The sequence below is a fragment of the Caretta caretta genome, chromosome 1 (genome assembly GCF_965140235.1).
Source record: "Caretta caretta isolate rCarCar2 chromosome 1, rCarCar1.hap1, whole genome shotgun sequence".
Taxonomy (NCBI): Eukaryota; Metazoa; Chordata; order Testudines; family Cheloniidae; genus Caretta; species Caretta caretta.
Window position 1 is genome coordinate 298,228,365 of NC_134206.1, and position 27,885 is coordinate 298,256,249.

The window sequence follows — 27,885 nt, forward strand, 5'->3', positions numbered from 1 at the left end:
GGTTGCTGGTGCTGGTACCAGTACCAGGTCATCTGAGCTCAGAGTCCCCAGACCTAGCTTAGCTACATTACTGCTCCGAAGAGCTTTACTGTAGTTTTAGGGCTTGTCTACACTTGAAATGCTACAGGAGCACAGCTGGACCACTATCGGCTTCAGTATAGACACCATCTATGTTGACCACAAGGATTCTCCCATTAGTGTAGGTAATCCACCTCCCTGGGAGGTGTTAGCTAGGTCAATGGAAGAATTCTTCCATCAACTGAGCACTGTCTGTAGCTGGGGTTTGGTTTGTTTGACTATGTCGCCCAGGGATGTAGCTAACCCCCCACATAGAGGCAGGCAGAGGCAGTGAAATTATCATTTTAAATCTGAAGTATATTCTGCAAAATGTGGTCTTCTAGCACCTGAACTACCACTGTCTGAAGTGCCTCAGATGCATGGGCTCAAACACTGAAAAATATATCTTTAAGCATATATGTTTGGGTACAGTAAGCACTAGGAGTCTACTTACTCCCTCCACTGGCCCTTCACCCTGTGCTACTCATGTGAAAATAGACACGGTGTTGCTCAATTTTAAAATAACCAGTTTAATATAATTCACAAGTGCATCCTATCTTCTGTCAGATGCTGTGTCACTTACTGCTTGAAGGTCCTAGAAATACTTATTAAAAAGTAAGACCATTAATAAAGAAATAACACCATTAATAAGATGTAGTTTTAGATTATTCTGACAGTGTTTTCAGATCCCTTGTGAGTGTAATGATATTAAATGTGAATGCTTCCTACAGTTATGTCAACTCCACTTTGAGTTATGTCAAAATACAAATATACTTAATTAATGATTAAAGTTCTAAAAGAGCCTTAAGTATCTATTGGTAACTAATGCTTGTTCATATGGTAATTCATCCATGTCCAAAATATCCATGTAAGGCAGTGGGGCGTAAGAACAGCTGTTACAATTTAACTATACTTTGAATACACTCCTTTTAAAAGGCTTAACTGTTCTGAACATGTAGCTGAATCTAAGTGAAGAGTGGTTTTCTTAAGTTGTACAATTAATCTATACAAGTCTATACAAATAAAAATACTAACTTTGTTTAATGTGGCAGTTCAAAAGATAAGCAAGGAGTTTATTCATTTTAAGGAAAGTATTTGGAAAGCTATCATTGGCAGTTGAGTCTACTAAGGGCAGCCATTTTACCTAAATGATATTGTTTTAAAATAAAAACTGCCAACACATTTGTTTGGAACCTTTGGGCTACAGGATCAAGAACTAGGTTTTCCATTAAAAGAAAAGAAATTTCTGTACAGTGAATTGATACAAATACTTAAAGTTAGGAAGCAAAACAAGCCAGGCTATCCCCACTTAAAACTGATCTGGAAGTCTTTACTCCCCTCCCTGCAGGCACACATCTTATTAACATTGATAGAGCTACCTCTGTCTTGAATGTTGAGTTGATTCTAGTTCCATAATTAGATTACATCCTTAAGATTACTTGATTTTGTTTTGACACCACCCACCCTATTAAATGCATTGTATGACTTTTACAGACTAAGTTGAAGTCCATTTTTAAAAATTAAGATTTGAATTAATTTGGAAAAAACACGTGAAAAGACTTTTTCTTATCCCCTCTCCCCCCTCACACACACAAATGTATGTATGCAAAAACTTTAGATTTAAAGCATCCACCTGGGAATAAAGTCAGGCTCTTAGGAATGTCTGTGGCTGAATTACAAGCGCAAAATGGGGACTGAAAATGGCAACACTGCTGTGAAGTAGCTCTGAGTGGGAATTGGGTTTCTGTCCAGTGAAGTTGCATTGGGCTTTAGAAAAGTTACAGGGAAAAACCCTTTTCATTTGCTAAATGCAATAAAACTATTTAACTTGTTTTAGTTGGGACTTTCTTCTGGTGTGAGTGAATTTACAGCATAACAGTAAATTGATACTAGTGATCTCATAGCAAATGAAAGTCATTTGGGTAACTAGATATGGCAAATGTAAGGAGTCCAGGCCACTGTCCTTATCAACAGTAAGTATATACTTAAATCCTTTTAATCACATCTAATGTTTAGCCTGTCTATTCCATTTTCAGCACACTTACATTTTGTATGTGGAAAACCATGGTAGATTATCCATCTCTTGAGCCACATTAGAATGTGACACACACAATACAGCCTTTCCACTCCCCCAAAAGAGAGGGCCTTTCCTCCTGCTCCTCTGGCAGAGAATAGGAAGTAGTACCAAGCCCAGAATGTTCATAGCCAAATGTTCAAAAGTGGGTTGTGTTTGTCCAGCTGGAAACATTTGACCCATTTTCCAGAAGTGCAGAGAACCCACAGTTCCTATTCATCCTGTTTAAGATCATCTAGTCTTACCTCTTATATCTCACAGGTCATTAAACTGCACTCAGTTACCCCTGTATTGAGCCAAATAACTTGGTTTGCTTAAAGCATAACATCCAGTATGGAATGATTTGAAGACACCAAGAGATTGAGACTCCACCACTTCCCAATGGTAGTTTGTTCCAATGGCTACTCACCCTGTTAAAAAAACAAACAAACAAACTGAACAATTGTGCCTAATTTGAGTATCTGTCATCAGCTTCCAGCCACTGGTTCTGACTCTCTCTGCTAAAGAGCCCTTTAGTACCTGGTATTCTCTCCCCATGTAAAGGTATTTGAAGATTGAGAGGTGATTTGATCAGTGTTTTTGATAAACTAAACTGATTGAGCTCTTTAAGTCACTCGCTGTAAGGCATTTTCTCTAGCCCTCAAATAATTTGTGGGGCTATGTCTGGCAAGCTCAATTTTTCAACATATTTTTTAAAATGTTAACGCTAGAACTGGATGCAGAAGTCCATTATCAGTCTCACCCATGCTGTGTGCAGAGATAAAGGAGCCTCACACTACTTCCCTGCATATAAAAACCCCCCCAACGAAGTCCACAAGTGTCTGAGGAGGAGGGGAAACAGTTGTGGGTCAACCTTTATTCCAAAGCTTCTTTAGTTAAGGACTCTTTTGTAAGAAAACCCTAGTATCTTTATTCTGAAAATGGAGAAGCTTTACCATAAATGGGCCTAAGTGACACATTCCTGCCATGTTAGTACTTACAAGCTGAGGTTTACATCCGTTTCGTTATGAAGAAATGGCCAAGTGCTTTCTTTTGAAAATGGCTTCTTTGACTTCTAAGTAACATTTTGCACTGGACAATGAAGAACTCAGTCAGGTGCACTGAGAAGATACAGACTCCATTCAGCTGAGGAAATGGAACAGTAGAAATCACCCATCATTTGCAATAACAGCGAGAAAGAGCATACTGGCATTAACTGAAGTACTGATAGAAAACGGAGGTCCAGGTGGGAGCTAAACAGCACACCAGGGTTGAAAAACAAATCCTGAACTAGAAAATGCAAAAATCCTTGGCTGCTGACATACAAATGAGTGATCCACTAATGCTACAGAATAGGTGAATAGATGCATGTTTCACAGGTAAGTCAAATCGTTCTACTGCATTGTTGGTGAGTAGTATATTGTCTTCACTTCTCTACCCACCAAAGCAAAAATGCTTGAGAGCTGATATTTCATACATTAGAGGGTAGTAAGGCTACACACAAGCTCCCAGGGGTATGGGAGAGCAAATATGTCCTAGGAAGGTGTCCTCAAGAAGTGCTCAGAGAGACTTTTTCTGCCTTCTTATAGCCATCTTTACTTTCTGTCTTCACAATCTGCTATTCTTCATTTTTGTAAAGTTCAGTTCTTAACAGGAATCTCTTCCCAATCAGCCTGAGCTTCATTCAGGGTCCTCGGACACCTCCAATTCTAGCACCAGAGCGACAAAGTGACTGTTTCCCAAAGCTGCATAACACTCTAGTAGTAAGTATATTAACAATTATGGCTTATTCTGACTCATGTTAAAACCCTTTAACCTATGCTCAATTTAAGTCACCCACCATAACAATGTTAAAGTTAATTTGTATTTAGATGTACGTGTTAGTCCATTTATTTAAAGAGGCACTTTAGGACTTATTAGCTGTATGGGAGAATTTGTTTACTAATATAATTAATAATTTGAAAATGACACGTACCACACCTTTAATGGAGAGAGGTCAATCTACTCTACTCTGATTTGAGGTGCCCTAAATTCTACTGTTCTTGTTCCATCACAAGTATGGATTTCAGTTTGTTCAATTGTTTTCTATGCACAATAACTGGTCAAGAAAGAGCTGAATGAATGGCAGGTGCAAAAAGGAAAGTTTATTTGAAATTCGTATCTTCTATTTACAAACAGTAGCATTTTTATACAAGATCAATGTAGGTTATTCTTTCACTGTGGAGTGATCAATTTTTAGCCTGTGGTTTGGTCCATCATATATTCTTTTATTATAAAACCTTTCAAGTACACAAGTCATTTTAGTCTATATAAGCTCTTAAATTAAACTCGGCTATTGGATGTGAAGACAATACTGATCACTTACAAAATGAGTATTAATGATACTTTACATTTATACAGCATTTTCTCCAAGGAGAAAACAGGTCAAACAGCTTTTTCCTAAATGGGGAAATTGAGGAATAGAGATGAAATGGCTTGTCATTAGGTCATATGAGTCAGTAAAAGTAAACCCACACCTATCAATTCTCAGTTCTCTACTCTCAATTTGCACTGCTCTGCAGCTTTTCCTTTTACTTGTTGAAAAAAAAAAGACTGCAAAATATGCTTCCATGTAAATACCACTGCTCCCGTGTAGGCTTTTTAAAAACACAAATCTGCAAACTCACAGATGGCAGCTTATATTTATAGCTATTGCCAAAGGGACTTCACATTAATTTCGATTCCCAACATAAGTTAAAACATTGAGCAAAGTAGCTCAGTTTGTTTTAAATGGGTATTACCAAGATCATGTAGTTTTAAGAAAGAGCTGGACAAATTAACAAGTGTGACTATGACAAGGTTGCTTATGGTGGTGGGGGGCTGAGCTCAGCAGCCTTGGGGCTCACTTCCAGTTTATATCATACATTCTTCAAAGCTTATGCTTCAGGGTTTCAGCTGGCCATCTGCAGGGGTCAGGAAGGGATGTTTTTTTAAATGATGTGTGCAGGTGCTGGCCTGTGATATAGAGCCGGTCAGATTAAATGATCTGCTGGTTCCTTCTGGCCTTGAACTCTGACTCTATGACCACATGGAACAACAGTTTAATGCAGGTTACCTAAACTCTGTCCGAGAGCAATACAGACTGATCTCTTCAGTTTGAAATGTTTTTGCTTAGAGTAGAAACCGAAAAGGGCTAGTCTTTCTGCTTAGAAGCAATTTACCAGTCATCGATTTGTTTATCATAGTCTCCTTGTAACAGGTACGTGTTACCCAGGGAGCTGCAGAAGCCTGGATTCTAGTCAGGAAATATATTTAGAAAACGAAGTGGAGATGGTATAGCAGAAGCACAATGTGTTGCCATAAAAAGAACCTCCGTGTTCTCGCTCTCTCTGGCTACTGAAGAAAGTCTTATAGAAGTGATTTAAGATATCCGTTGTTTTAATGGGACATCAACTCCCTTAAATGACTAAAGCATAAAGTCTATGAGAAAGTTCCTTGCCTGGTCTTTCAAGGAAAGAAGGCACAGTGGTGAAAAGCCAACAACAGATTGCACATAGAGGCCACAAAAGCCTGGAATGCAGGAATAGCACCAAACTGGTAAGAAACAGATATCAGGCTATTATCTCTTGTAGATGCTGCTGGACCTGCAAAAGTAGAACAGATGTGAATTAGTTACATTACCACCAGCACACAAAATATATTGGCCAAACAAACCTTAAAGTGAAAATCCATGTACCATCTTAATGTCTGGCCTCCTGTTCTTTTTTTCATTCAGACACTGACTAGCAACTGAATACATTTTGTCAATGGAAATGGTGTCCCAATCACTCATTTTTTCATCGACATAATCTTCAATGGTCTTTTCCTCATCTTCAATTTCTTCTTTGATACTTAACTGTAAGAGAATTTGGTAGTGTTAAAACTGTTTTGAGTAGAACAACTTTTTGAAAGGAGCAGTGAGGTTTAAACTTGTGAGTACTTTACATTTTACTGAGAGTTAGGGTGGGTGAGGTAATATCTTTTATTGGATCAACCTCGGTTGGTAAAAGACACAAGCTTTAAACACGTGCATATGTGTGCACACATGTAGAGGACCAAAAATAAATAAATAAATGCCACCATGGCTAAACAGCAGACTAGGAAAGGCGGTTAGAGGCAAAAAGACATCCATTAAAAATTGGAAATCAACTCCTAATGAGGACAATAGAAAGGAGCATAATCTCAGGCAAGTATAAAAATATAACTAGGCAGCCAAAAAAGAATCTGAAGAGCAACTAGCAAAAAGACACAAAAACTAACAACAATTTTTTTAAGTATAGCAGAAGCAGGAAGCCTGCCAAACGATCAGTGGGGCCATTGGACAATCAAGGTGCAAAAGGAGCACTCAAGGAAGACAAGACCATTGTAGAGAAGCTAAATGAATTCTTTGCATTGGTCTTCACTGCAGAAGATGTGAGGGAGATGCTCATGCCCGAGCCATTCTTTTTAGGTGACAAATCTGAGGAACTGTCCCAGATTGAAGGGTCAATAAAAGAGGTTTTGGAACAAATTGATAAACTAAACAGTAATAAGTCACCAGGCCTCTTCACCCAAGAGTTCCAAAGGAAATCAAATATTAAATTGTACTACTACTAACTGTGATATGTAACCTATTGCTTAAATCAGCCTCCATACCAGATGACTAGAGGGTAGCTAATGTAATGTCAATTTTTATAAAGGGCTACAGAGGCGATCCTGGCAATTACATGCTGGTAAGCCTAACTTCAGTACCAGGCAAAATTGGTTGAAACTATAGTAAAGAACAAAATTTTCAGACACATAGATGACCACAATATGTTGGGGACAAGACAACACTGCTTTTGTAAAAGGAATTCATTCCTCACCAATTTATTACAATTATTTGAGGGGTCAACAAGCATGTGGACAAAGGTGATACAGTTGATACACCGTACTTGGACTTTCACAAAGCCTTTGACAAGGTCCCCTACCAACCGCTCTTAAGCAAAGTAAGCAGTCATGGGATAATAGGGACGGTCCTCTCACGGATCAGTAACCGGTTAAAAGAAAGGAAACAAAGGACAGGAATAAATGGATAGTATCACAGTGGAGAAAGAGGTAAATAGTGGGGTCCCCCAAGGATCTGTACTGGCACCGGTGCTGTTCAACATATTCCTAAATGATCTGGAAAAAGGGGTGAACAGTGAGGTGGCAACGTTTGCAGACAATACAAAATTACTCAAAATGGTAATGCCCAAAGCTGACTACAGATTTCAAAGAAATCTCACAAAGCTGGGTGACTGGGCAACTAAATGGCAGATGAAATTCAAAGCTGATAAGTGCAAAGTAATGCACATTGGAAAACATAATCCCGACTATACATACAAAATGATGGGGTCTAAATTAGTTGATACCACTCAAGAAAGAAGTCTTGGAGTCATCGTGGTTATTTTTCTGAAAACATCTGCTCAATGTGCAGCAGCAGTCAAAAAAGCTAACAGAACATTAATAACCATTCAGAAAGAGAGAGATAATAAGACAGAAAATATCATAATGCCACTATATAAAACCATGGTATGCCCACACCTTGAATAGTGCATACTGTTCTAGTCGCTCCATTTCAAAAAAAGATACATTTGAATTGGGCAACAAAAATGATTAGGAGTATGGAACAGCTTCCATCTGAGGAGAGATTAAAAAGACTGAGAATGTTCAGTCTGGAAAAAGAGATGACTAAGGGGGGATATGATGGTCTATACAATCATGAAAGATGTGGAGAAAGTGAACAGGGAAGTATTATGCGAAGGGGTAAATAACACACGAACCAGGAGTCACTCAATGAAATTAATAGGCAGCAGGTTTAAAACAAACATAAGGAAGTACTTCTTCACACAATACACAGTCAACCTGTGGAACTCATTGCCAGGGGATGTTGTGATGGCCAAAAGAATAACTGGGTTCAGAAAAGGATTACATAAGTTTGTTGGGGATAGCCACTGCTGGACCTATTCGCCAAGATCATCAGGGATACAGTCCCATACTCCACCTCCCCCTGCCAGAAACTGGGACTGGACAACAGGGGATGTATCATTCAATAATTGCCCTTTTCTGTTCACTCCCTCTGAAGCATCTGGCAGTGGGGAATGTAGAGACACCAGGAATATGGGGTTGCATCCCTATGTTCTTTTAATACAAACTTAGTATAAGTTAACTATAAATTCCATTTTAAATAGAAGTTGTAAAGCAATTTTCTGCTTTTAGATGTAACACAAGCTGTGAACTTTTAACCCAGTTAAGACTCAACAGTCCCTTACTAAGTTCCCCAGTTCTCCTGTTTGCAAAACAAAGATGTGATAGCTGCCATGAGATAACTAAATTTACCTCAGGAAATGATGAAGGATGCATGATGGAGTGTGACTGGTTCCTTTCTTTTGTTAGGAAAGGATTTATTTCTATGAACTTGTTGAGGCCTTTTTCCCAGATGTTGATGCAATGTGTCACCTGTGGCCCAGAGGGGTAGGATAGGGCAGCTTCCTCAAAACTGGCCTTGTGTTTTTCCTATTCCTGATTAGACTCTCTCCCACTAGCTCAAGAAAACTCCTGAAACAGACTTTGGCATAGCAACTGGATGCACCGTCAGTACCTCCTGGGTGACAAAGCTGGGACTTCTTCAATCTGGAAACTATGGTTTATTATAAAACAATTCTGGGATGAGGAGAAAAAAAAAGTCAATACCAGTAACTGTGGCTCCCGGTTTTCATCTATTGGCGAAAGCCCCGTTATTATTTCCAGTAAAACCTACAAGAAACACAAAAGAGGTAACGGCTAGGAAAGCATCCAGAAACAGTTAACACACAAATAATTTGAAACAAAGGAACAAGATCTTCAGTTTATATTAATAACAGTTTCAAGTACAAGTCCCTAGGATCACAGCTTGCAAAGAAGAACACATTTGTGGACATAACTGGCTGACTCCTGCCTCTCTCATTTCCCCATTTTTGGAAGAGCAGGTGAACTCCTTGTCTTCTCTCACCCTATCCCACCTAATGAGGGTCTCCATTTTCTCCCTCTCCTGCCTAGCTGATGGGTGAAATTGGTTTGTCACCCCAAGTCTATTTCCCTTCCATTTTCACCTCGTGTGCAGTATGGGCACTCCCTGGAGTTCTTCTCGACCCCATATGGTGGTGTTTATTTTTCCTATTCACGCCCCCTTCCCTCCCCAGCAGATGATAGGTATTTTTCAGGTACTTAAACATTTTCCTTGTCTTTTTGTCCCCCAAGCTGATAGTTGGAAAGCAGGCGTTGGCAGCTCTTGTGATGCTGGATAATCTGTTCAGATTTGGGTTCACCACTTTCCTGAGTACCCCTCAGGTAGAGCAAGAAGCACTAACCCTCCACTCATACTGACTTACGAGCAAGATAGGCATGACGGGCATCAATTACTATCCTTCAGCAGCACACAGCGTTCAGGTTTGGGGTTGTTTGTTTCAAAAGCAGAAAAGTAGGAGAACCAGTTCCCTGTTATAAACTGTGGTAGTGGAAACCATATTTAACATATAAATGTAATCTTAAGGATTGTAAAGCTGGTATTTAAGATAATTGGAACTTAAGTTTGTGATCTTACATTGATGTTCCACATCATCAAACTCACTTTTCAGGAAAATAGCAGCCACCAGTAATAGACTCAAACGCCAGTTCTCATTAATTAGAAAGTATAACAGTTTTTTATTTGCTACTCACCACACCAAAACTGAAAATATCAGATTTGGGTGTTATCTCTCCACGCAGGGCTTCGGGTGCCATATAGGCTGCTGTTCCCACAATTCTATCAGTCATGATGGTTTGTGTGAATTTCACGGATGCCCTTGCAAGTCCAAAGTCAGAAATTTTTGGCACAAATGATTCATTTAGTAAGATATTTGCACTGAAAAACAAAAATAATGTTCTCTGTAGTAGTGGAGTAACTCTGTGTTTTCTATCTCACTTTAAAAAGCATTTAAACATCTGTACATGAACTGTAATCACTATTTTAACTGATATTTGGAATCTGGAGAACTCACTGAAGTTGATGATTTACTTTAGTAAGCAAAATATAGGCAAGTGATCTTTGATGGGAATCTACCATAACTATCAAAACAAACTGCTCACTAAATAAATCAGTAACTGGCTGGCCAGCAGACTAATCCACGCACAAGCTCTCCTGGAGACTAAGAGGGAGAAAAACTAAAATACAGAAACTACTTAAAGGCTACTAATCCCGTTACATTCACATCCCAAAATTCTAGGCACAGTTTGAATACTCCTCCTTTAAGCGAAACTGTACAGGCTTGTTAATTTTAGTAAAGTTCCTGATGTAGAATCCTCCACAAAACCTTCTCGATTCTCTAGCCTATCCTACACAAAACACCAAAGAGCTGCTTTTGGTGCATATCCATGAGCCAACAAAAATTACTAAGGAGGCAGAAGGAATACAACGATGTTTATTTTCCCCTTGAGGCATGAACATACCAAGTTAAGGGAAGTCACCTAGGCATGTCCACATATTACCTCACCCCACTTGATCTCTCTAACATCCTGGGACCAACACAGTTACAACACCACTCCATGCATATAAGTCATTAGTGGCCTCAAAGAAAAACTGCACTGAACTAGGCTAAGCTATATGAAAGGAAAAATACTCATACTTTTTACTGAATGTAGATATATATTTTACTGTTTTTAAATTTAAATATTTTTGGCTTCTTGAACCTGAGACAGGATTAAAGAACCTCAAAACCTAGGCAGTATCTCTCCATTTTATGAACATACTACTGGAACCGTAAGAGATCCATAGGAGACATCTCAAATAAACAAAGCCTATTAGAAACATTATTATCTCCACCCTCTCTTAGAGCTTTCTAAGCAAAATGTTTAAGCACAACCATCACTTATGAAAGATTACTAGCTGCCTTAATCTTAAAAAATAGACCAGCTATAAAAGGATCCCTAATACATGATCACAGCAACAGGCCAAACACTAACCAAGGGTCCATCCACCAATGCGTGATGCACATAACTCCCAAATAGGCCAGTGGGAACACCATATGTGAAAAAAAAAAAAAAAAAAAAACACAACTTTTTAAGTAAGTCATAGTTCTTCTCAGATTGAGAAGGCAAGCAGCTTATAAGGGAGACCGTAATTTGATATGCTTCACAGAGCAGAATGGAAGCGAGTTCTGTTGTGATTGTGTCCAACTACAAAAGACCAACCCACTTTTTTCCTGCATACAACACAATCAAGAGTTAAGAGCAACAATGAAAACAACAATTCAGTGATGGCTTCCCAAATCTGCAGAGACCCCATCCTCATGCCTCTGTTAATATTCAGTTTCCCCAAACTGCAGCAATGTGAAGACTGACCAGAACCTTGTTTGATTTCTCCACAGCTATTCATTACACCCATGAACATAGAAATTATAACAAGAATTGCCTTGTTTACGGTGCTCTTTCTGCTTGAAAAAACTATCAGTGGTAGCAGTCACACTCTCTCATTGAGCTATTCACTGTGGAAAAAGACAAAAAACAGAGTCCAAGCCGGGGAGGAAAGGAGGACAAAGTGGTACAAAGGGAGAACAACTCCCTCTCACAGAGGTCAGGAGACCAGAGGAGGGGTAAAGTAGAAGACACTCTGTTCCCCAGAAATTCCAGCTGCTGGGAAGCTTGAGCAGAGGGGCGGTTCTGACACACAGAGTCAAAGCAGCAAGGAGCCTTTGGGGTGGGAGCTGGAGTAAGAATACTCCCTTTTTCCAGCACCCAGAGAGGACTGCAGGGTTGAGGTGAACTGGACTCAGCAGGAGTGTTGCGGGAGACAGGACTTCTTCAGGACCTTCTGCATGACATTATCCTACAGTTCAGCCAGTCACAATCCTTCTCAAGGTCTAAGATGCTTGTCCCTCAGGGATGTGGCTTGATTCCTTCCCAGGCATTTCTTGAAATAGCTGAACTGCATTGCTACTCTGAAAAACGCTACACAAAAATTTAGCTCTAAGAGCTGGATATAGCAGAAATTACTTTTGGGATAACAAGTAAGTGGAAGAGTCCACTTCCTTTGTACACCATTGGCATGCAAACTTGATTAAAGCCAGTCTCCATTACAGAGGTTTTTTAATTAAAAATAGCAATAACTCAAAGGAGGTACTCAGAGGAAATGCTCCAGAAAAGAGGTTTTTCAGTGGAAAAATCCCCCATCGAAGCTGTCATGGTGCAGCACTACTAAAGCATGTGTAGTGACCAGCAAATGCTCTTACACTGGTTGCAGTTAGATTAGTTGCAGTTAGACAAGAACTGACTTTTGGATACACTCAGGGATCACACATCGTCTGTTCTACGGTGGCAGCTCACGCCACCTTGACAGGAGCAACGTTTTAGAACTCTAGCTATGGAAATTCTCATCTGGTCACGTCTTTGCAGCACAGACCCAAAAATAGTATGACAGGACTCTTTCGCAGGAAAAGTTCATGTCCTTGAGTAATTTTTGAAGTGACGTTTTGCAGGTCTGTTCAGTCTCACTAAGATTTCATTTGTGGAGGAAAGATGAAACAGACTTTGGAAAGAGACACCATACTCAAAAGGGAGAAAATATGCTCACACAGTGCAAGCGTTAGGCATAAAACAAAATCCAGAAAGACTGCATAATGAAGAGTAAGTTGCAAAGCCACTACGATACTTTGGAAAATGTGAAAAGATCTAGGGGTCAATTACTTTGCATAAAACTGTTCTGTATACACAGAGATGTTCTGATATTCTCATAGGTAAATCACTACATAAATAAAGTTGTCTTTAAAATGACTGACAAACAGGCCTTAAAATTGTAGGTAAACAGTCCTGATACAGAAAAATAGAAAACATTGTGATAAGAATTCTATCAAAGTGGTATTTGTAAGAACTAGGCTACCTTGGCAAAGAGGACATACATCACTCATCTCCTAGTCCATTCTCTTCTCTACTCTCTCTAAAATGCACTCCGTGAAAAATCTGTGGGCATTATTGAGCGTTAGCAGCTTTTACCTTTTAACATCTCTGTGAATATGATTGTTTTCATGTAAAAAGCTGATGCCATTTGCTGTACCTTGAGCAATGTTACACCTTGTACTCCAAGGAATTGGTGCAGTGTCATCCTTAAAAGAGAAAAGTGGGGGGAGGGAAAGAGTGAAAAGACATCAATATATGTATTTGATTTACAAATATGTGTCCCAGAAGAGGAGGTAGATCTATGTAGGACTTTATTCTTCATTCACCATGTCAGTTTCCGCTCTACACCCAAAAAAAATGTGCTTGTAATGGTAACTGGTAAGTCTGAGGTCTGGTCTATGTTTACCATTTAGGTCGACATGTCTACAGCGCTCAGGGGTGTGAAAAAAACCCACTGAGTCCCACAGCTATGCCTACCTCACCCCTGTATAGACATAGCTAGCTCAATGAAAGAACGCTTGTGTCAACTTAACTACTCGGGGAGGTGGTGTTCCTCCGGTGAGAGAAAAATCCCTTCCATCACTGTAGGCTGCAGCTACACTATGGTGCACAGCTGTGCCGCTCTAGTCCCTGTCGTGCAGGCATGGTCTGATTTCTGACCCAGGAACATTTCTATTCCTGAAAGGGGAACACAGCGATCAGATACAATCAAAAGTGGCTGCAACATATAAGACGACAGATGAAGGCCTCCTAGTGCTGCATTAAACTCTTGAATAGAAGTACAGAGGCCTGATCCCAAGTCAATGGAAAGACTTGAAATCAATGGGAGTTAGGCATTTAGTGGGATTTTCAAAAATGCCTCGGTGCCCATCTGCATCTTAAGGCACCTAAATACATTTTAAAATGTGGCCCCTAGTGACTAAGACACTTGCGTATCATTAAAATGGGGGTGGGGAGGAAGCATGAAAAAAGTAAGAGATTAGGTGTTCATTTTGCTTCTCTCTCCTTTTGGGTCTAAAACAGGAAGATTACATGAAGTTTAGTAAAGAGACTATAGTCTATAAAAAGTTGGTTTCAGCAACTCAGGAATAAAAATTTAAAAAGCTTGCCTCTGCAATCTCAAAAGACTGATGATCTTTAAAACAGAAGACATAGAAATATTATTTATATCACTGGTACATCTATCAACACTCCACTTGAGGCCAATTAATTTCTGTGCTAAACGGATAGCAGACACTTTAGATTTTAACCATCCCTTGTGAATCCCTCAATACTGATAGAACACAGCAAGCCCCAACAAACAATTCTATATGACAGATCAAGATCCAAACTCCAGAGAGTAGGTTTTGGATGCCAAATAAACTTGAGGAGACACTGTTTATCATTAGGTCATTAACACCTTTTCCTGATCTCTCAAGTGACCTAGGGAAGAGGAAACATTTTAGGATAATGAAAGACCTGACTTTGTAATTAGGGCAAACTCATTTAGATGTATTAAAATCTGAAGTGATAATAATCTGATATGTTTCATTTCTCTTGCATTGCTTTCAACATTGGTCTGACAGTTTTAGCTGCTTTCAGTAGGTCATTTTAAAGACTAATAAATGTTTCTCTCTTTCTTCACTTGTGTAGCAATATATAGATTTCCTCTTCCCACCCCTTTTTATTTTAAGAACTGCATTAGGTTGTTTCAAAACTTGCTCTTTATTGCTTTGATTTTACCTACATACCGGCAAACACCAAATTGCAAAACAAAGAGCTAACTACATCGACAACAATTACATCCTATATTTTATTTCAGCCACAGCAGTCGCAACATCACATCTACACAACCAAAGCAAATTGTTCCAGTCAATAAACATCTTTATGAACATGAATGACAAAGTGAAAAGCTAATGTTCCTTCAATAAATGATTGCAAACATACAATTTACCAGCACAAGATTTTCACTTTAGTTCATGGCACTAATTAGGCTGGAAGAATGGGGACATTTAACTCCCCCCCCCATCCGTACCCAGTCAGCCACCTAGGGAAGAGGATTGGCATGAATCCCCTTTCTCCAGCTCAGCTCAGCCTAGGCTCTGTGTAGTGAAGGGGATGAGCCAAAAAAGCAGTGCCAAGTACCCATGGGAATTCTTGAAAGTCAGCAAGCATAATAAACATTCTGACAACCACCCATTTCCCCCTCTAGTCATTGGACGGAGAAGCCTTGGGGACATAATAGGGAATAAGCTTGCTCTCTCTCCCTTACATGCAAGGGCCTGGCCTATTTCTGCCTCCCCTTCAGACTAGGAGTGCTCTGCCCAGCTTCCTCTTTCCCTAGTGCTGATTCCTGAGGTTACAGAGACAAATAGCAAAAGATTTTCACACACACCTCTTCCAAAGAAAGAGGCTTGTCTACAAGCCAACTTGCATCAGTTTAAAGTGTTTTTTTAGTTGTTTTTAAACAGATTTATTTACACCGGCACAAGTTTGTACACCAAGACACTTAAGACTTGTCTACACTCAGATGTTGCATTCGTTTTAAGTCAGTTTTTAATATGATTTTACTAAACTGATACAAATGTAAGTGGACACTCTTATAGGGTTAACCCTGATTTATAATGGCTTAGTTTGGGGCTTGCACCAGTTTAACTAAATTTGTTTAAAGTTACACCTTTAGTAAAAACAGTGAGATTGTGTTTTACACTAGGTCTTATTTCAGTTTAGCTTGATCAGTTTTCTACAGGATTAAGCTAAACTGAAATAAGCTACTCTTAAACCAAAATAAAGAATATCTATAAGCAGACTTGCACTGGTTTAACAAAATCCGTTTTTTTAAAAACCCCAACAAACACCTTTTCTGAAACTGGTGCAAGTCTGTGTGTAGACTTGACTGGCATTTAGTATCTTAACACGGACATAGTGGTTAGCTTGCTTATTTCATGTGTACATGTAAGGTCCATTTAAAAGTTACATTATAGTTTTTCTTAAATGATTGTATTTTCTTAGACAGTTGTTTCCCTCTTGAGACTAATGCAAAAGAAACCAGTCACCAACATCAGAAAGACGTGATCTTTCAGGTCTCTTTTCCTGAACAGGAAGTTCTTGAGATGAATGTGTATACTGTCACTTTATAATCTTTGAACAACTAGTTTTATTACTAACCCACTATTTTTTGTTGTTGAAGTCTTCTAAAGGGGCAATACTAGATTATAGTTAGAAGGAAGCTATGCTCATTTGGCTCAGCACCGTACTAGGAAACCACATGAAGTAAGAAGCGTTTCTTCTCATGTTCATACTGTAAGTTACATCTGTAAATCAAACTGACATTTCTGTGCCAGGGAACATTTTCTCCCTCATGTAGGTAGCTGCACACCTGCCAAACACGGATGGCATTTATTACAGTTACTAAGAGGCTCAAGCCTCCACGATAAGTCATTTCCCTACATCAAAAGGAAGAATTTTACTTACAGAAAATATTTATTTCTTAAATACAGACAATATTTATTGCTTAAATACTGCTCTTCAGCTTGCTAAGCCTGGTTTATGGTTTTTGACACTGACTCCCACACTCTGGAAGTTTCAACTGATGTTACAAGGACAGAGACTAGAGCAAGAAACAAACACTTATGCCTGACAAAAATGGTTACAATGGACAGGGTGGGAAGACCACAACTTATCACAAAAGATAATAGATTGCTCTATGAATGATGACATTTAAAAACCAAACAAAGAACTCTGGCACTCACTGATAAACTTACAGGTTTTTAAACATTTCACAAAACTTTCAGACTTTTTTCAGTCTCTCGGGGAGCTGCTATTTTTCAGACAGGTTGTTAAGGACAATGGTCTAGCTTGTTCTAATTAATTAATATTATATCTGATCTCCTAATAAGTTAATATGTTTGTATAAAATGTTAACTGTATTTGCCTTCCAGCTGGAAGTAGAATATCATAGCTTGACCACTTCAAATCCATCAGTGTCTCAAGGACATTAGAATAAACTTCTAGTCATTGACAGAAGTAGAAGACAAAGTTAGAAAAGTAATAAATCTCACTTACCAGACAAGCCAGTCTGTCAAGCAATGAACCATTGGGCATGTATTCGTAAACCAGACAGGGCTGATCACCATCACCTGAGAAACCAAGCAGTTCTACTAGGTTCTCATGTTGACACCTGTGGCAAAGAGAAACCTTAATAATTAGTTCTGCTGCATGATACTTCTAACATTTAGAAAAAAAAGTTGAGTCCTGTTAGTGGTTTGGTGTGGATTATTGATTAGTAAGACATCAGATAACTCAGCTCAATTAGTTTATTAATCAAAGGTAGATCAGCATAACCAGAGAGGTTCATACATTATCAATCTCTGGGAAACAGAGTTGTAGCAGTTCAGTCCATCTCAAAGTGAGAACTTAATTTGACCTATAGTTATAGTCCACTTGTTTATGACAAGTAGAAGATTAATATACCTTACTCCCCTTTCTTTAATCTAGCTTCATAACTATTTTTCAGGGTGCAAAGACATGTGTACCAACCATATGCAACAACATTCCAGATGTTGGTAGACCAGAGGTGGGCAAACTACGGCCCGTAGGCCACATCCAGCCCACGGGACCCTCCTGCCTGGCCCCTCCCCTGCTGTCCCCCAACCCCCGCAGCCTCAGTGCACCGCGCCACCGGCGCAACGCTCTGGGGAGCCAGGCAGCGCAGTTGCAGAGCCATGGCCTGACCCAGTGCTCTGTGCTGGGTGGTAAGAGGGCAGAGAGCAGCGGGGGGGGGGGGGGGGGGGTGAGGGGTTAGGGCGGTCAGGGGGGTGTGGATAGGGGTCGGGGCGGTCAGAGGGTGGGGAATAGGGGGGTTGGATGGGGCAGGGGTTCCAGAGGGGTAGTCAGGAATGAGAGGGGGGGTTGGATGGGGCACAGGGGACAGTCAGGGATGGGGTGGTCCGGAGGTGGTCAGGGGACAGGGAGCAGGGGGTGGCAGATGGGGCAGAAGTCCCAGGGAGCCCAACAGGGAACGGAGGAGGGGGTTGATGGGGTAGGAGTCCTGGGGGGGCTGTCAGGGGAGAGGGGGGTTGAATGGGGCAGGGGTCCCAGGGGGGTAGTCAGGAATGAGAGGGAGGGTTGGATGGGGCAGCAGGGGACAGTCAGGGATGGGAGGGTCTGGAGGTGGTCAGGGGACAGGGGGTGGTGGATGGGGCAGAAGTCCCAGGGGGGCCGACAGGGAATGGGGGAGGAAGGGGGGGCATCAGAGGGCGAGAAGCAGGGGGGTCGGATAGGATGCAGGGGCCGGACCACGCCTGGCTGTTTGGGGAGACACAGCCTCCCCTAACCAGCCCTCCATACAATTTTGGAAGCCCAATGTGGCCCTCTGGCCAAAAAGTTTGTAGTAGACTATAGAATACAAGTTGCATATAGAGACATGAACTGTTTTGTGCTAATGGTACCCAATACAATTTATATACAACATTCCTTAACAGAACATACATCTTATTTCTGACAGACTCCACACATACGGAGAACAAACATTGGAACAGTTTAGCTATTAGTAAATTTCTACAATAAAGCTTAGCATGATTACAAAGCATTCTAGGAATTCAGTTCATAGTTTTACAACTTAGCCTAAATGCAAAGCATTTTGGAAATACATGACACTGGCTAACAGCCCACAAACCTGCAAACTCAATGCACTACTAAACTGTGCAGAGTTAATCATAAGCCTAAACCTTTATCTTGAGCAGAAAAGATCCACAATAGTTTTACAATGTTTTCACTTAACAGTTTCCAAACTATCCCATGCAAAACTATAGTAATGAAACCCTAAGGCAGCATGCTAACAAGGAGAATTCTGCAAATGTAGGTCCTCTATACCTACAGTTATGCTAAATTTGCATGACTTAGTACCTACTTTGCCATTATTTTTATTTCTTGATCAAACTGCTGTTTCAGATCTTGAATGCTTACATCAACCATCTACAAAGAAAATATTAGTTCTCCATTAATTTTGTAGGTGATATTACATACAAAACAAGTTTATTGCAAATCTTACTTGGGGACACCTCTTTTTGTAAACCATAAAAAATTGGTTTGAAACAGTTGGCAGTACAATATGTACTATGTAACATCCTTATCACACGTCTTTGCTGACCCAGAAAGACAGTACTGATTCACATTCAGGTGGCTACTCTCATAGATGCAAACACCTCTTCCCCTCCCCTCCCCATCTCCATCTCCCCCAACCAACATCCTCCTGCAGAAACTGATGGGCAGCCCCACCCATGTCCACATGCTTGCAAGGGAATTTCTTATTTGCCACTACACTGCTCATTGCATTTGTCCAGTCCTATATAACAGCTGTTGCAGTCAATGGAAATTAGTTGGTGCTCAACACTTGGAGGCGAGGGGGGATCAAACCACTTCCTTAGTCCACATTTAGGCACACGCTTTAAAGTCATGGAACTGGATCCTATTCTTGGCACTACCAGAGATTTCCTTTGTGACCTTACAGAATAAGAGTTTAAGGCCAGAAGCAATCATCAGATCATCCAGTCTGACCATTAATTGGGGATCAGTCCTGCTTTGAGCAGGGGTTTGGACTAGATGACCTCCTGAGGTCCCTTCCAACCCTGATATTCTATGATTCTATGACCTCCTGCACATCAGGCCATTAAACCCCATTCAGTTATCCCTGTACTGAGTCTAATCAAAACATTACAGCCCTCAGGAAATTAAACTACTGTGTACCACAGGCAGAGAATAGGAGGGAATGAATGCACTAATGCCAGAGGCCCCTTCGATGGCAGGGAATTGATTTGGTAAAATATAACCGGATGATCCTAGCAAGCAATCCCTACCTATGCCACAGCAAAAAACCCATGGCCCTTGCCAATCTGACCTGGTGGAAATTTACTTCCTAATCCCAAAAATAGCTATCATTTTGATCCTGAGCATGTGAGCAAGACACACCAGCCAAGCTTCTGAGAAAGAATCTCTGTACTGCCATGGAGAACTGGCCCATTGCATACCATGTCCCATATCCAGCTGTGGCTGTTTCTGTTTCAGAGGAAGAATAAAAGAAAACCCAGAATACAATGGGGAGAGAAGTTCCCTTCCTGAGTCCCTGCAGGTGACCAGCTGAAACCCTGAAGCATGAGATTTAGGGAACATAAGACACAGGACTGGAAGGAACCCCATGTTCCACTGAACTCAGCCCCTTGCCTCGGCAGGTAAGCCCATCATACTGTCTCACTCTTAAATGTATCAAGCTCTCTCTTAAAACTAATTAGGTTGTTTGCCCCCACTAGTAATATTGGGAGGCTATTCTAGAACCTTACTCCTCCGACAGTTAGAAAACCTTCTAATTTCTAACCTAAATGTATTCATAGCCAGTTTATACCAATTGTTCTTTTGATAACTTTTCCCTGTAAGTTAAATAGTTCTTCTCCCTCCCTGGTTTTTACCCCCTTGACTAAATAACTTGGCTTCTGTGCAACAGGGACCTTTCTCAGGGGGTCAATGAAGGATGTTCTCTCCATTTCCCCCTTGCGGATGTTTAAAGTGTGCCAAAATTTGTGTGTAAACTTTTGCCACTACTTGTGATGGAATCATTGACTCTATACAGTCATTCTTTATCATTGTTACACAGTATTCTCTTGTCCTTTGAAATGCTGATTAGAATGACAGAATTTCTTTTGGGTCTTCCACACCAAACTTGCAACATTCCCTTTAGCAACAAAAAAAAAAAGTAACTATGTAGACTTCTCTCCCTCTTAAATTTTCAGATCCTCTACAGCCAAGGTGGTGGTCTTGACACTGAGCCTCAAGGGCCTGGGATAAAAAGGAGCAGTAAAATATTAGGGTAATATCAGAATTCTTACAGGGTTGTAGAAAGACGTTTATCCCCTCGTATGACAGATCAGTTTTACTGTATGTGTTTGTAAACTGAGTGGTCCCACTGATTTCACTAGACCACTGGTAGGGGAGAGGGCTGCAGAAGTAGGCTCCCATTGTTCAGTTTACCACGAGCTACAAGACTGCGCCCTTGGAAAGAGAAATTTGGGCTCCTACACAAAATTCCGGCAGCTGAACCTTAAATTAAGGTATTTTACTCAGCATTTCAAGATATAGCAGCACAATAATGCAGATAAAAGCTTATCTTTTTCACTTCTAATTTGAGACAAGCTACATTCTCCTCCAAAAACAAACATGTTAGTTACACTGTCCCTCTGAATACCCATGAATGACAATGTCAATTACTTTAAAAGCTAAAAATAGAGAACAGTATGTAATAACCAATATTTTTCAAGAATTGAAAAGATTCTTTCCTTAGCAATTCTATCCTTTCCCATTTAGAAAATGTTATTTTTTACTGTGTGGTTTTTAATGGAACTTGAAAATGAGATATCACAGCATTATTATTTACTTTCTTGATTAGAAGATAACTGGATCTAGGATGTCAGCATAGAAGCTAGATCACCTGTTTTTCCTCTAATTGCAATACTGTGCTTAATAATACAAAAGTAAATATTTATACTTAGCCAGCAAGTGTATAATAGATAAAAGTCAAAATATTAATGTAATGTATATTTAACTTGTGGGGTCACCCACCCAGTAATGAGGCAGAGAGCTTAAAAAAAAAACAAAAAAAAAAACAAAGACCAGACACATCTGAAGCACAGAATCACAGAAATCAGAATGGGAAAGACTTATAAAATCATTGCTCCAATCCTTACCAGTACTGGATTATTCCTTACAATAGTTTCTTGGCCTTTAGAAAACTCTTTTTAAAATGGAGCTTTCACGTCTTACCTTGGAAGCACCTAAGTTGAACTAGAATAAAGTTACAGAGACTATCCATTCTGAAACTTCAGAGCACAAACTGATCACCAGGCCAGGAAAAAACTAACCTCTACAATTCATCTCTGTCAGTTGCATACTACTGCATCATCTGGTATACCACAGTAGGTGAGGAAAATTACACCATCCTCTGAAACATCTGGTATTGGCCCCCTTTGGAGACAAACAACTCAGTAGATGAACCATTAACCTCTTATATAGTAAAGTCTATGTTACTAAAAATCCCAACAGGTGACTTACATTTTGATGAAAGAATAATACATTAAAAAAAAAAAAAAAAGTTAAAATCTGAGAAAGATTCTCACCCAACTGAATTTTCAATGATGTCAAATTCTGGAGTATCCCGGTCACTTATAATAATACTGAATATGTCCACTTAAAATACACAGTAGTAATACCATAAAGCATACGACGCCCATACAAAATAGTTATGACAACTTACAGCAGCAAGCTTTTTCACTGCCACAATTCTGCCATTGATGTAGCCCTTGTACACAACTCCAAAGCCTCCTTCTCCCAGTTTATTACCTCCAGCTGATATAGGTCGTTCATCAAAGTTGTTTGTAACATTTTTCAACTCATGGAACCAAAAGCTGTGGAAACCTGAAACAAAAACATTTCACATTTAGGGTGGAACTGAAAGGTCAATTTCACTCTAAGCTACTTGTGTGTGAAGTGGCTATCTCCCTGCTTTTGCTCTATTTAAACAACAGATTTACCAGAGTACAAATAATGGCATTGTGGAGCTTTAATTTTGGATTCATTGCGAGTTTTAAGCCAGAATTGCTCTCTCTGAGCAGACACCAGAAAGTAAGAAAAGCAAACAAATTACAAGTGAGTTAGCTATTCTTTGATAACTTTGCTCACTACTTGCAGGTAATTTGAGTACAAATATCTTCCAGTTCCTTGTGTGGAAGAAACCAGATATACAGTCAATTCAGCTTTAATTTTAGAACTCAGGAGACTAAAGCGTAGCCCATGAAGCAAGTACTCCAACAGTCCAACCTCATCACTAACATTGATGTAGAGCACATTGGAATTAGAAGCTTCTATATCCAACACTCCACCTCAGTGGCCTTGTTAATATCAAGATGGAGCATGCATACTGGAAGTTTGATGACCACAGGCCAAAATCCCTTTGTGCAGGCAGCACAAAAACTGGACAAGGGGTAGGCGGCTTTTTACAGGGACTTGCAAAGGCATATCAAAATCTGGCCCCTTGGTTGCTATACAGTAGAACCTCAGAGTTACGAACACCAGAGTTACGAACTGACTGGTCAACTACCCCCCTCATTTGGGATCAAAAGTATGCAATCAGGCAGCAGCAGAGGCAAAAAAAAGCAAATACAGTACAGTACTGTTCTAAATGTAAACTATCAAAAAAATAAAGGGAAAGCTGCATTTTTCTTCTGCATAGTTAAGTTTAAGTTTCAAAGCTGTAGTAAGTCAATGTTCAGTTGTAAGACTTTTGAAAGGACAACCATAATGTTTTGTTCAAGATTTACAAGCATTTCAGAGTTACGAACAATCTCCATTCCTGAAGTGTTCTTAACTCTGAGGTTCTACTGTAGGTCCTTTTCACTTCTAGAACTTGGGTCAAGGATGTGTGTAATGATGGAAGGCAGTAGCTGAAGCTGCATTTAATTCTACCAAAGTGCATACCTGTGTCACTAAGTTGCAGACTGTTGTTCTCTTGAGGTAAGCAGGAAGGAGCTGAAGGTTGTCCCTCACTCTGAGCTAATAGAGGTGTTGCAGATATTACTGGTTTTTCCTGTACAGGCACTTGTTTTTCATGTATAGGCATAGTTTCTTGTGAAGAAAGAGGTACCGTAACATCATCTGCCCCCCTAACAGCATCTGCAAATGAAATTAAAAATCTATCAAAGAGTGCTGGGAAACAGAAAATCATAGGTTACATAGCATCAGCATTTAGTAAAGGCTGACAGATCTAAGCTTCACTAAAGGTGACATGTTCTGTATGTGTCTAAAATTTAAAAATGTATGCCCCTTGTAATGTCCTAAACAATTACTCTTAATCTTTGTTATTAAAAAAAAATAAGTCAGGAGAGATGTAACTACCTTCAGTTATCATTTAAACAAGCTAGTCATTTCATTTCTTTTAAATAGAGAGCTACTGTGAAGTTACAAAAAAATCTGTGTAAATGGAGAATGCAATATATAGATACTGTGGAGAACAGAACTACCTGGAAGCAAAAGGCTAGCTGGTGCTAGGAACTGATTCCTGGTCAATAGCTCCACAAGATCACCAACCGTACAGTTCGATGTTCCCCAGTCATACAGTAATTCGCAGGTGGGGCTCTTTCCCATCTTTATTAGCCCTTCAAATCTCCTTAAAAGACAAATTAAAACCAAATTACTTTTTTAAATAAGAAGTGACCTGCAAAGACAGGTAGGGTGGGCGGGGGGGGGAGGAGGAGGGTGATAGGTTTTCACCCTTTCTGTGTTTCCTCATGGCATAGGCAGGAGACCTGAAAAGTTTAAAAAAAAAGTTTTCTCCTGTTTATTCCTAATATTTTAATGATAGAAAAATAAATCTATTTTTCCTGTTTTTGCTAGAGGGTCCTGCTGGAAGACCCAGGTAAGTGGACTGGGTGCCTTCTCAGCCCTCAAATGAAGGGGGGTGGGTGTTGAATATTTAGCAAAAAGAATGTTTCTTCCACCTGTTTGTTAGGTGTTCCAATTAAGAAGCTGTTAAGAAATTTTAGACAGCTTGACTAAATCCCTGAGGTAGGTTTCACTTCCTTGGTATTCATCATATTGTACAACTAGTTCTTCAGTTATTCATAAAGTCTTCCAGAAAATGCAAGGTAACAAGACCTAATGTAAACAGCAACAAAGAACACACATACAGAAACAAAAATCTCTTTCATCAGAAAGATCACAAACCCAATTTTAAAATACATCTGTGCAGATCATTTACAGCATTCTTCCAAATACACACAATATTGCTGCATATGTGAACAACTACATGGTGTGTTATCAAAATAAAAATAATTCTTATAATTTTTGTTCCATTTTGACTTTGAGTTTGCTTAGACTATTTAACTTGAAAGGGACAGAAACTGAATGAAACTGGAACCTAACTAAATGTCTTCACCACTTTATTATTATTACAGAAAGGCTATTGAGGCTTTAGTGTTAAAAGGGTACTAAAAATATGTAACAATTGGGCTTAAAAATTTATCCTAATTGTGAGCTCAACTGTAAAAAAAAATTATGTGAAAGTTTATAAGATCGTACAATAACCTATAATAATAAATGTTGTTGGGAAAAGGTATGAAAAGGAGACAAAAAAACTAAATTAATCCAAATAAAAGGGCCTGCTGATATGGTTCAAGGGCTATGTTAAAATCATGCTTTGTAAAAAGAAGAAGATATGGAACCAGAAATTAAGGAACCAAAGTTGTTGGACTTTAGACCCAGCTGGTAGATAAAATAAAGAGGGGATGGGCAATTCCACCCCTCACTTCCTTTTGGCTCCTTAAAGAAAGAGACTTTACGTGAATAACTCAAGTAAGAGACTAAACAATCAGTTTTTAAAATAAAGTAAAATGGCTAATAGCCACTGATAGACCTATCCTCCATGAATAAGGATAAGATTTTGTCATGGAGCTCACGGATTCCATGACTTTCAGAGACCTCCATGACATTTTTTGCTTCAGCTTCATCCCTGTAGCTCTGAGCCGATGTGGGGCCCCAGCAGCTGTCAGCAGCTGCCACAGACAGCAGGGGCAGGAGCTGTCAGTCCCTCCCCTTATTTTAGTAAAAGACACAGGTTTCCTTATTTTAGTAAAGGTCACAGGTTTCCATGAATTTTTGTTTATTGCCCGCGATATGTCTGTGACTTTTACTAAAAATAACCATGACAAAAACTTAATCTTATCCATGAATTTATCTATTTCTTTATTGAACCCAGCTATACTTTTGGCCTTCACAACAACTCATGGCAATGATTTCCACAGACTAAATGTGTGTTGTGTGAAGTACGTCCTTTGGTTTGTTTTAAATCTGTTGCCTATTAACTTCATCAGCTGACCCCTAGTTTTCTTGTGTTATGTGAAGGTGTCAGGGTTCCTTCCCCACTCTGAACTCTAGGGTACAGATGTGGGGACCCGCATGAAAGACCCCCTAAGCTTATTCTTACCAGTTTAGGTTAAAAACTTCCCCAAGGCACAAACTTTGCCTTGGTCTTGAACAGTATGCTGCCACCACCAAGCATTTTAAAGAAAGAACAGGGAAAGAGACCACTTGGAAACGTCTTTCCCCAAAATATCCCCCCAAGTCCGACACCCCCTTTCCTGGGGAAGGCTTGATAATAATCCTCACCAATTTGTACAGGTGAACACAGACCCAAACCCTTGGATCTTAAGAACAATGAAAAATCAGTCAGGTTCTTAAAAGAGGAATTTTAATTAAAGAAAAGGTAAAAGAATCACCTCTGTAAAATCAGGATGGAAAATACTTTACAGGGTAATCAGATTCAAAACACAGAGGATCCCCCTCTGGGCAAAACCTTAAAGTTACAGAAAACAGGAATAAACCTCACTCTTAACACAGGGAAAATTCACATAAAACAAAAGAAACTAATCCGCCTTGCTTGGCTTACCTATACTGGTTGCAATATTGGAGACTTGGATTAGGATGGGTTGGAGAAGATGGATTTCTGTCTGGCCTCTCTCAGTCCCAAGAGAGAACTAACACATAAACAAAGAGCACAAACAAAAGCCTTCCCCCCATCCCCAGATATTTGAAAGTATCTTGTTCCCTTATTGGTCCTTTTGGTCAGGTGCCGGCCAGGTTAGCTGAGTTTCTTAACCCTTTACAGGTAACAGGATGTTGCCTCTGGCCAGGAGGGATTTTATAGCACTGTATACAGAAAGGTGGTTACCCTTCCCTTTATATTTATGACAGAAGGGGTAAATAACATTTCCCTATTCACTTTCACCACACATTCATGGTTTTATAGTCCTCTGACATATCCCTCTTAGTCATCTCTTTTCTAAGCTGAACAGTCCCAGTCTTTTAAATCTCTCCTCACATGGAAATTGTTACAAGTCACAGGAATGAGGAATTGGCATTTGATTAAAAACAACAAATCTATTTTCGCATGACTTTTATACAATACCTTATATGCATTTGGTTGTATCTGTTTTCACCAGAAGGGTCTTTTATATCTACTGCTAGCTTCTTCCATCCTTCTTGTGGATCAATGAAATCAGCCAGCTGCATCATGAGTTTATAGCCAATGCAGCGCACGTATGTTGAAGGAGTTATGGATTTGCTCATCTTCCTAACAAATGCATTGCATCCTTTTAATACAGGCTTGTAATTAAAACGATAATTGACATAAGGCATAAGACTCAGTTATCTCGTTTTAATTCACTGTTTTTTAATCACACCATCGCCTGCTTTCATCCCCTTGAGTCTTGCCACTACTCTTTCCGCTCTTTCTTCTACTTCCCCAGCGTTAACATTTATATTGTGGTACTAGAAGTCAACTAGGCCAGAGCTCCATTGTGTTAGGTGCAATATAAACATGGGGAGTCCTCCATTTATGTCCATCTCCAAGTCCCTCCCCCGTAGCTCCCCTTCATCTCAGCTCCACATCATGCCTTCTGCCCCAAAACAGGTTTTACAAGTTGTACATACCCAACCTACTTCACCAGGTGACCTTATTGAAACCCGACCCCCCCCCCAGTCAGGTTTGCGGGGCCGTAGTGCCTTGCATGGGACCCGGCTCTCGCGCGCACCCCCCCGACCCAGAGGAGAGAGCGGGGCCCGGCGGCCACGGGACTTACAGCGAGGGCAGACAAGGAGGGATCCTCGGGCCTCAGGCTCTGAACTCGCGGGGGCAGGAAGCACGTGGTCTGGGTACCTCGTACCGCGCCGCAACTAGGGCGGGGCGGGCGCCGCCGGGGGCGCAAAAGTGGGGCCGTGCAGGATCGGGCCCAGCGGCGTCCGGCCGCAGCCCAGGGCGCTCGGGCCCCGCC

At 40.2% G+C, this 27,885-nt stretch overlaps 2 protein-coding genes across 8 annotated transcripts in view; one reads left to right on the top strand and one right to left on the bottom strand.

Moving 5' to 3' along the window:
- Positions 1–567: 567 nt before the first annotated feature.
- IRAK4 (interleukin 1 receptor associated kinase 4) lies at positions 568–27,848 on the bottom strand. 5 transcript variants are annotated; one of them, XR_012666492.1, is made up of 13 exons: positions 27,694–27,841; positions 27,021–27,185; positions 24,079–24,224; positions 23,537–23,731; positions 22,317–22,477; positions 18,927–18,991; positions 17,081–17,195; positions 13,133–13,242; positions 9,827–10,010; positions 8,822–8,884; positions 5,804–5,984; positions 3,112–3,256; positions 568–2,541 (listed from the first exon to the last, which is right to left on the bottom strand). XR_012666492.1 is itself a non-coding variant. In XM_048836004.2 (12 exons), exons 2-12 carry the CDS (start codon positions 27,179–27,181, stop codon positions 5,701–5,703), a joined length of 1,392 nt encoding a protein of 463 aa, XP_048691961.1. In that variant the 5' UTR covers positions 27,182–27,185; positions 27,694–27,840; the 3' UTR covers positions 4,233–5,700. The 5 variants fall into 5 exon arrangements, 4 of the variants coding, with proteins under 4 accessions (XP_048691961.1, XP_048691962.1, XP_048691964.1 ...); XM_048836004.2 differs by lacking the exons at positions 568–2,541; positions 3,112–3,256 and adding an exon at positions 4,233–5,733 and having other exon boundaries at positions 5,826–5,984; positions 27,694–27,840; XM_048836005.2 differs by lacking the exons at positions 568–2,541; positions 3,112–3,256; positions 27,021–27,185 and adding an exon at positions 4,233–5,733 and having other exon boundaries at positions 5,826–5,984; positions 27,694–27,848.
- Positions 3,249–27,885, top strand: part of PUS7L (pseudouridine synthase 7 like) — a 46,695-nt gene continuing 22,058 nt past the window's right edge. For 2 of the 3 annotated variants that reach the window (XM_048835996.2, XM_048836000.2), the window contains exons 1-2: positions 3,249–3,489; positions 20,081–20,244. The gene's annotated coding sequence lies outside the window, so the exon portion shown is untranslated. Of the gene's footprint in view, positions 3,490–3,782; positions 3,874–20,080; positions 20,245–27,885 lie in introns of all 3 variants that reach the window. The other variant, XM_075124396.1, reaches the window with a different exon arrangement.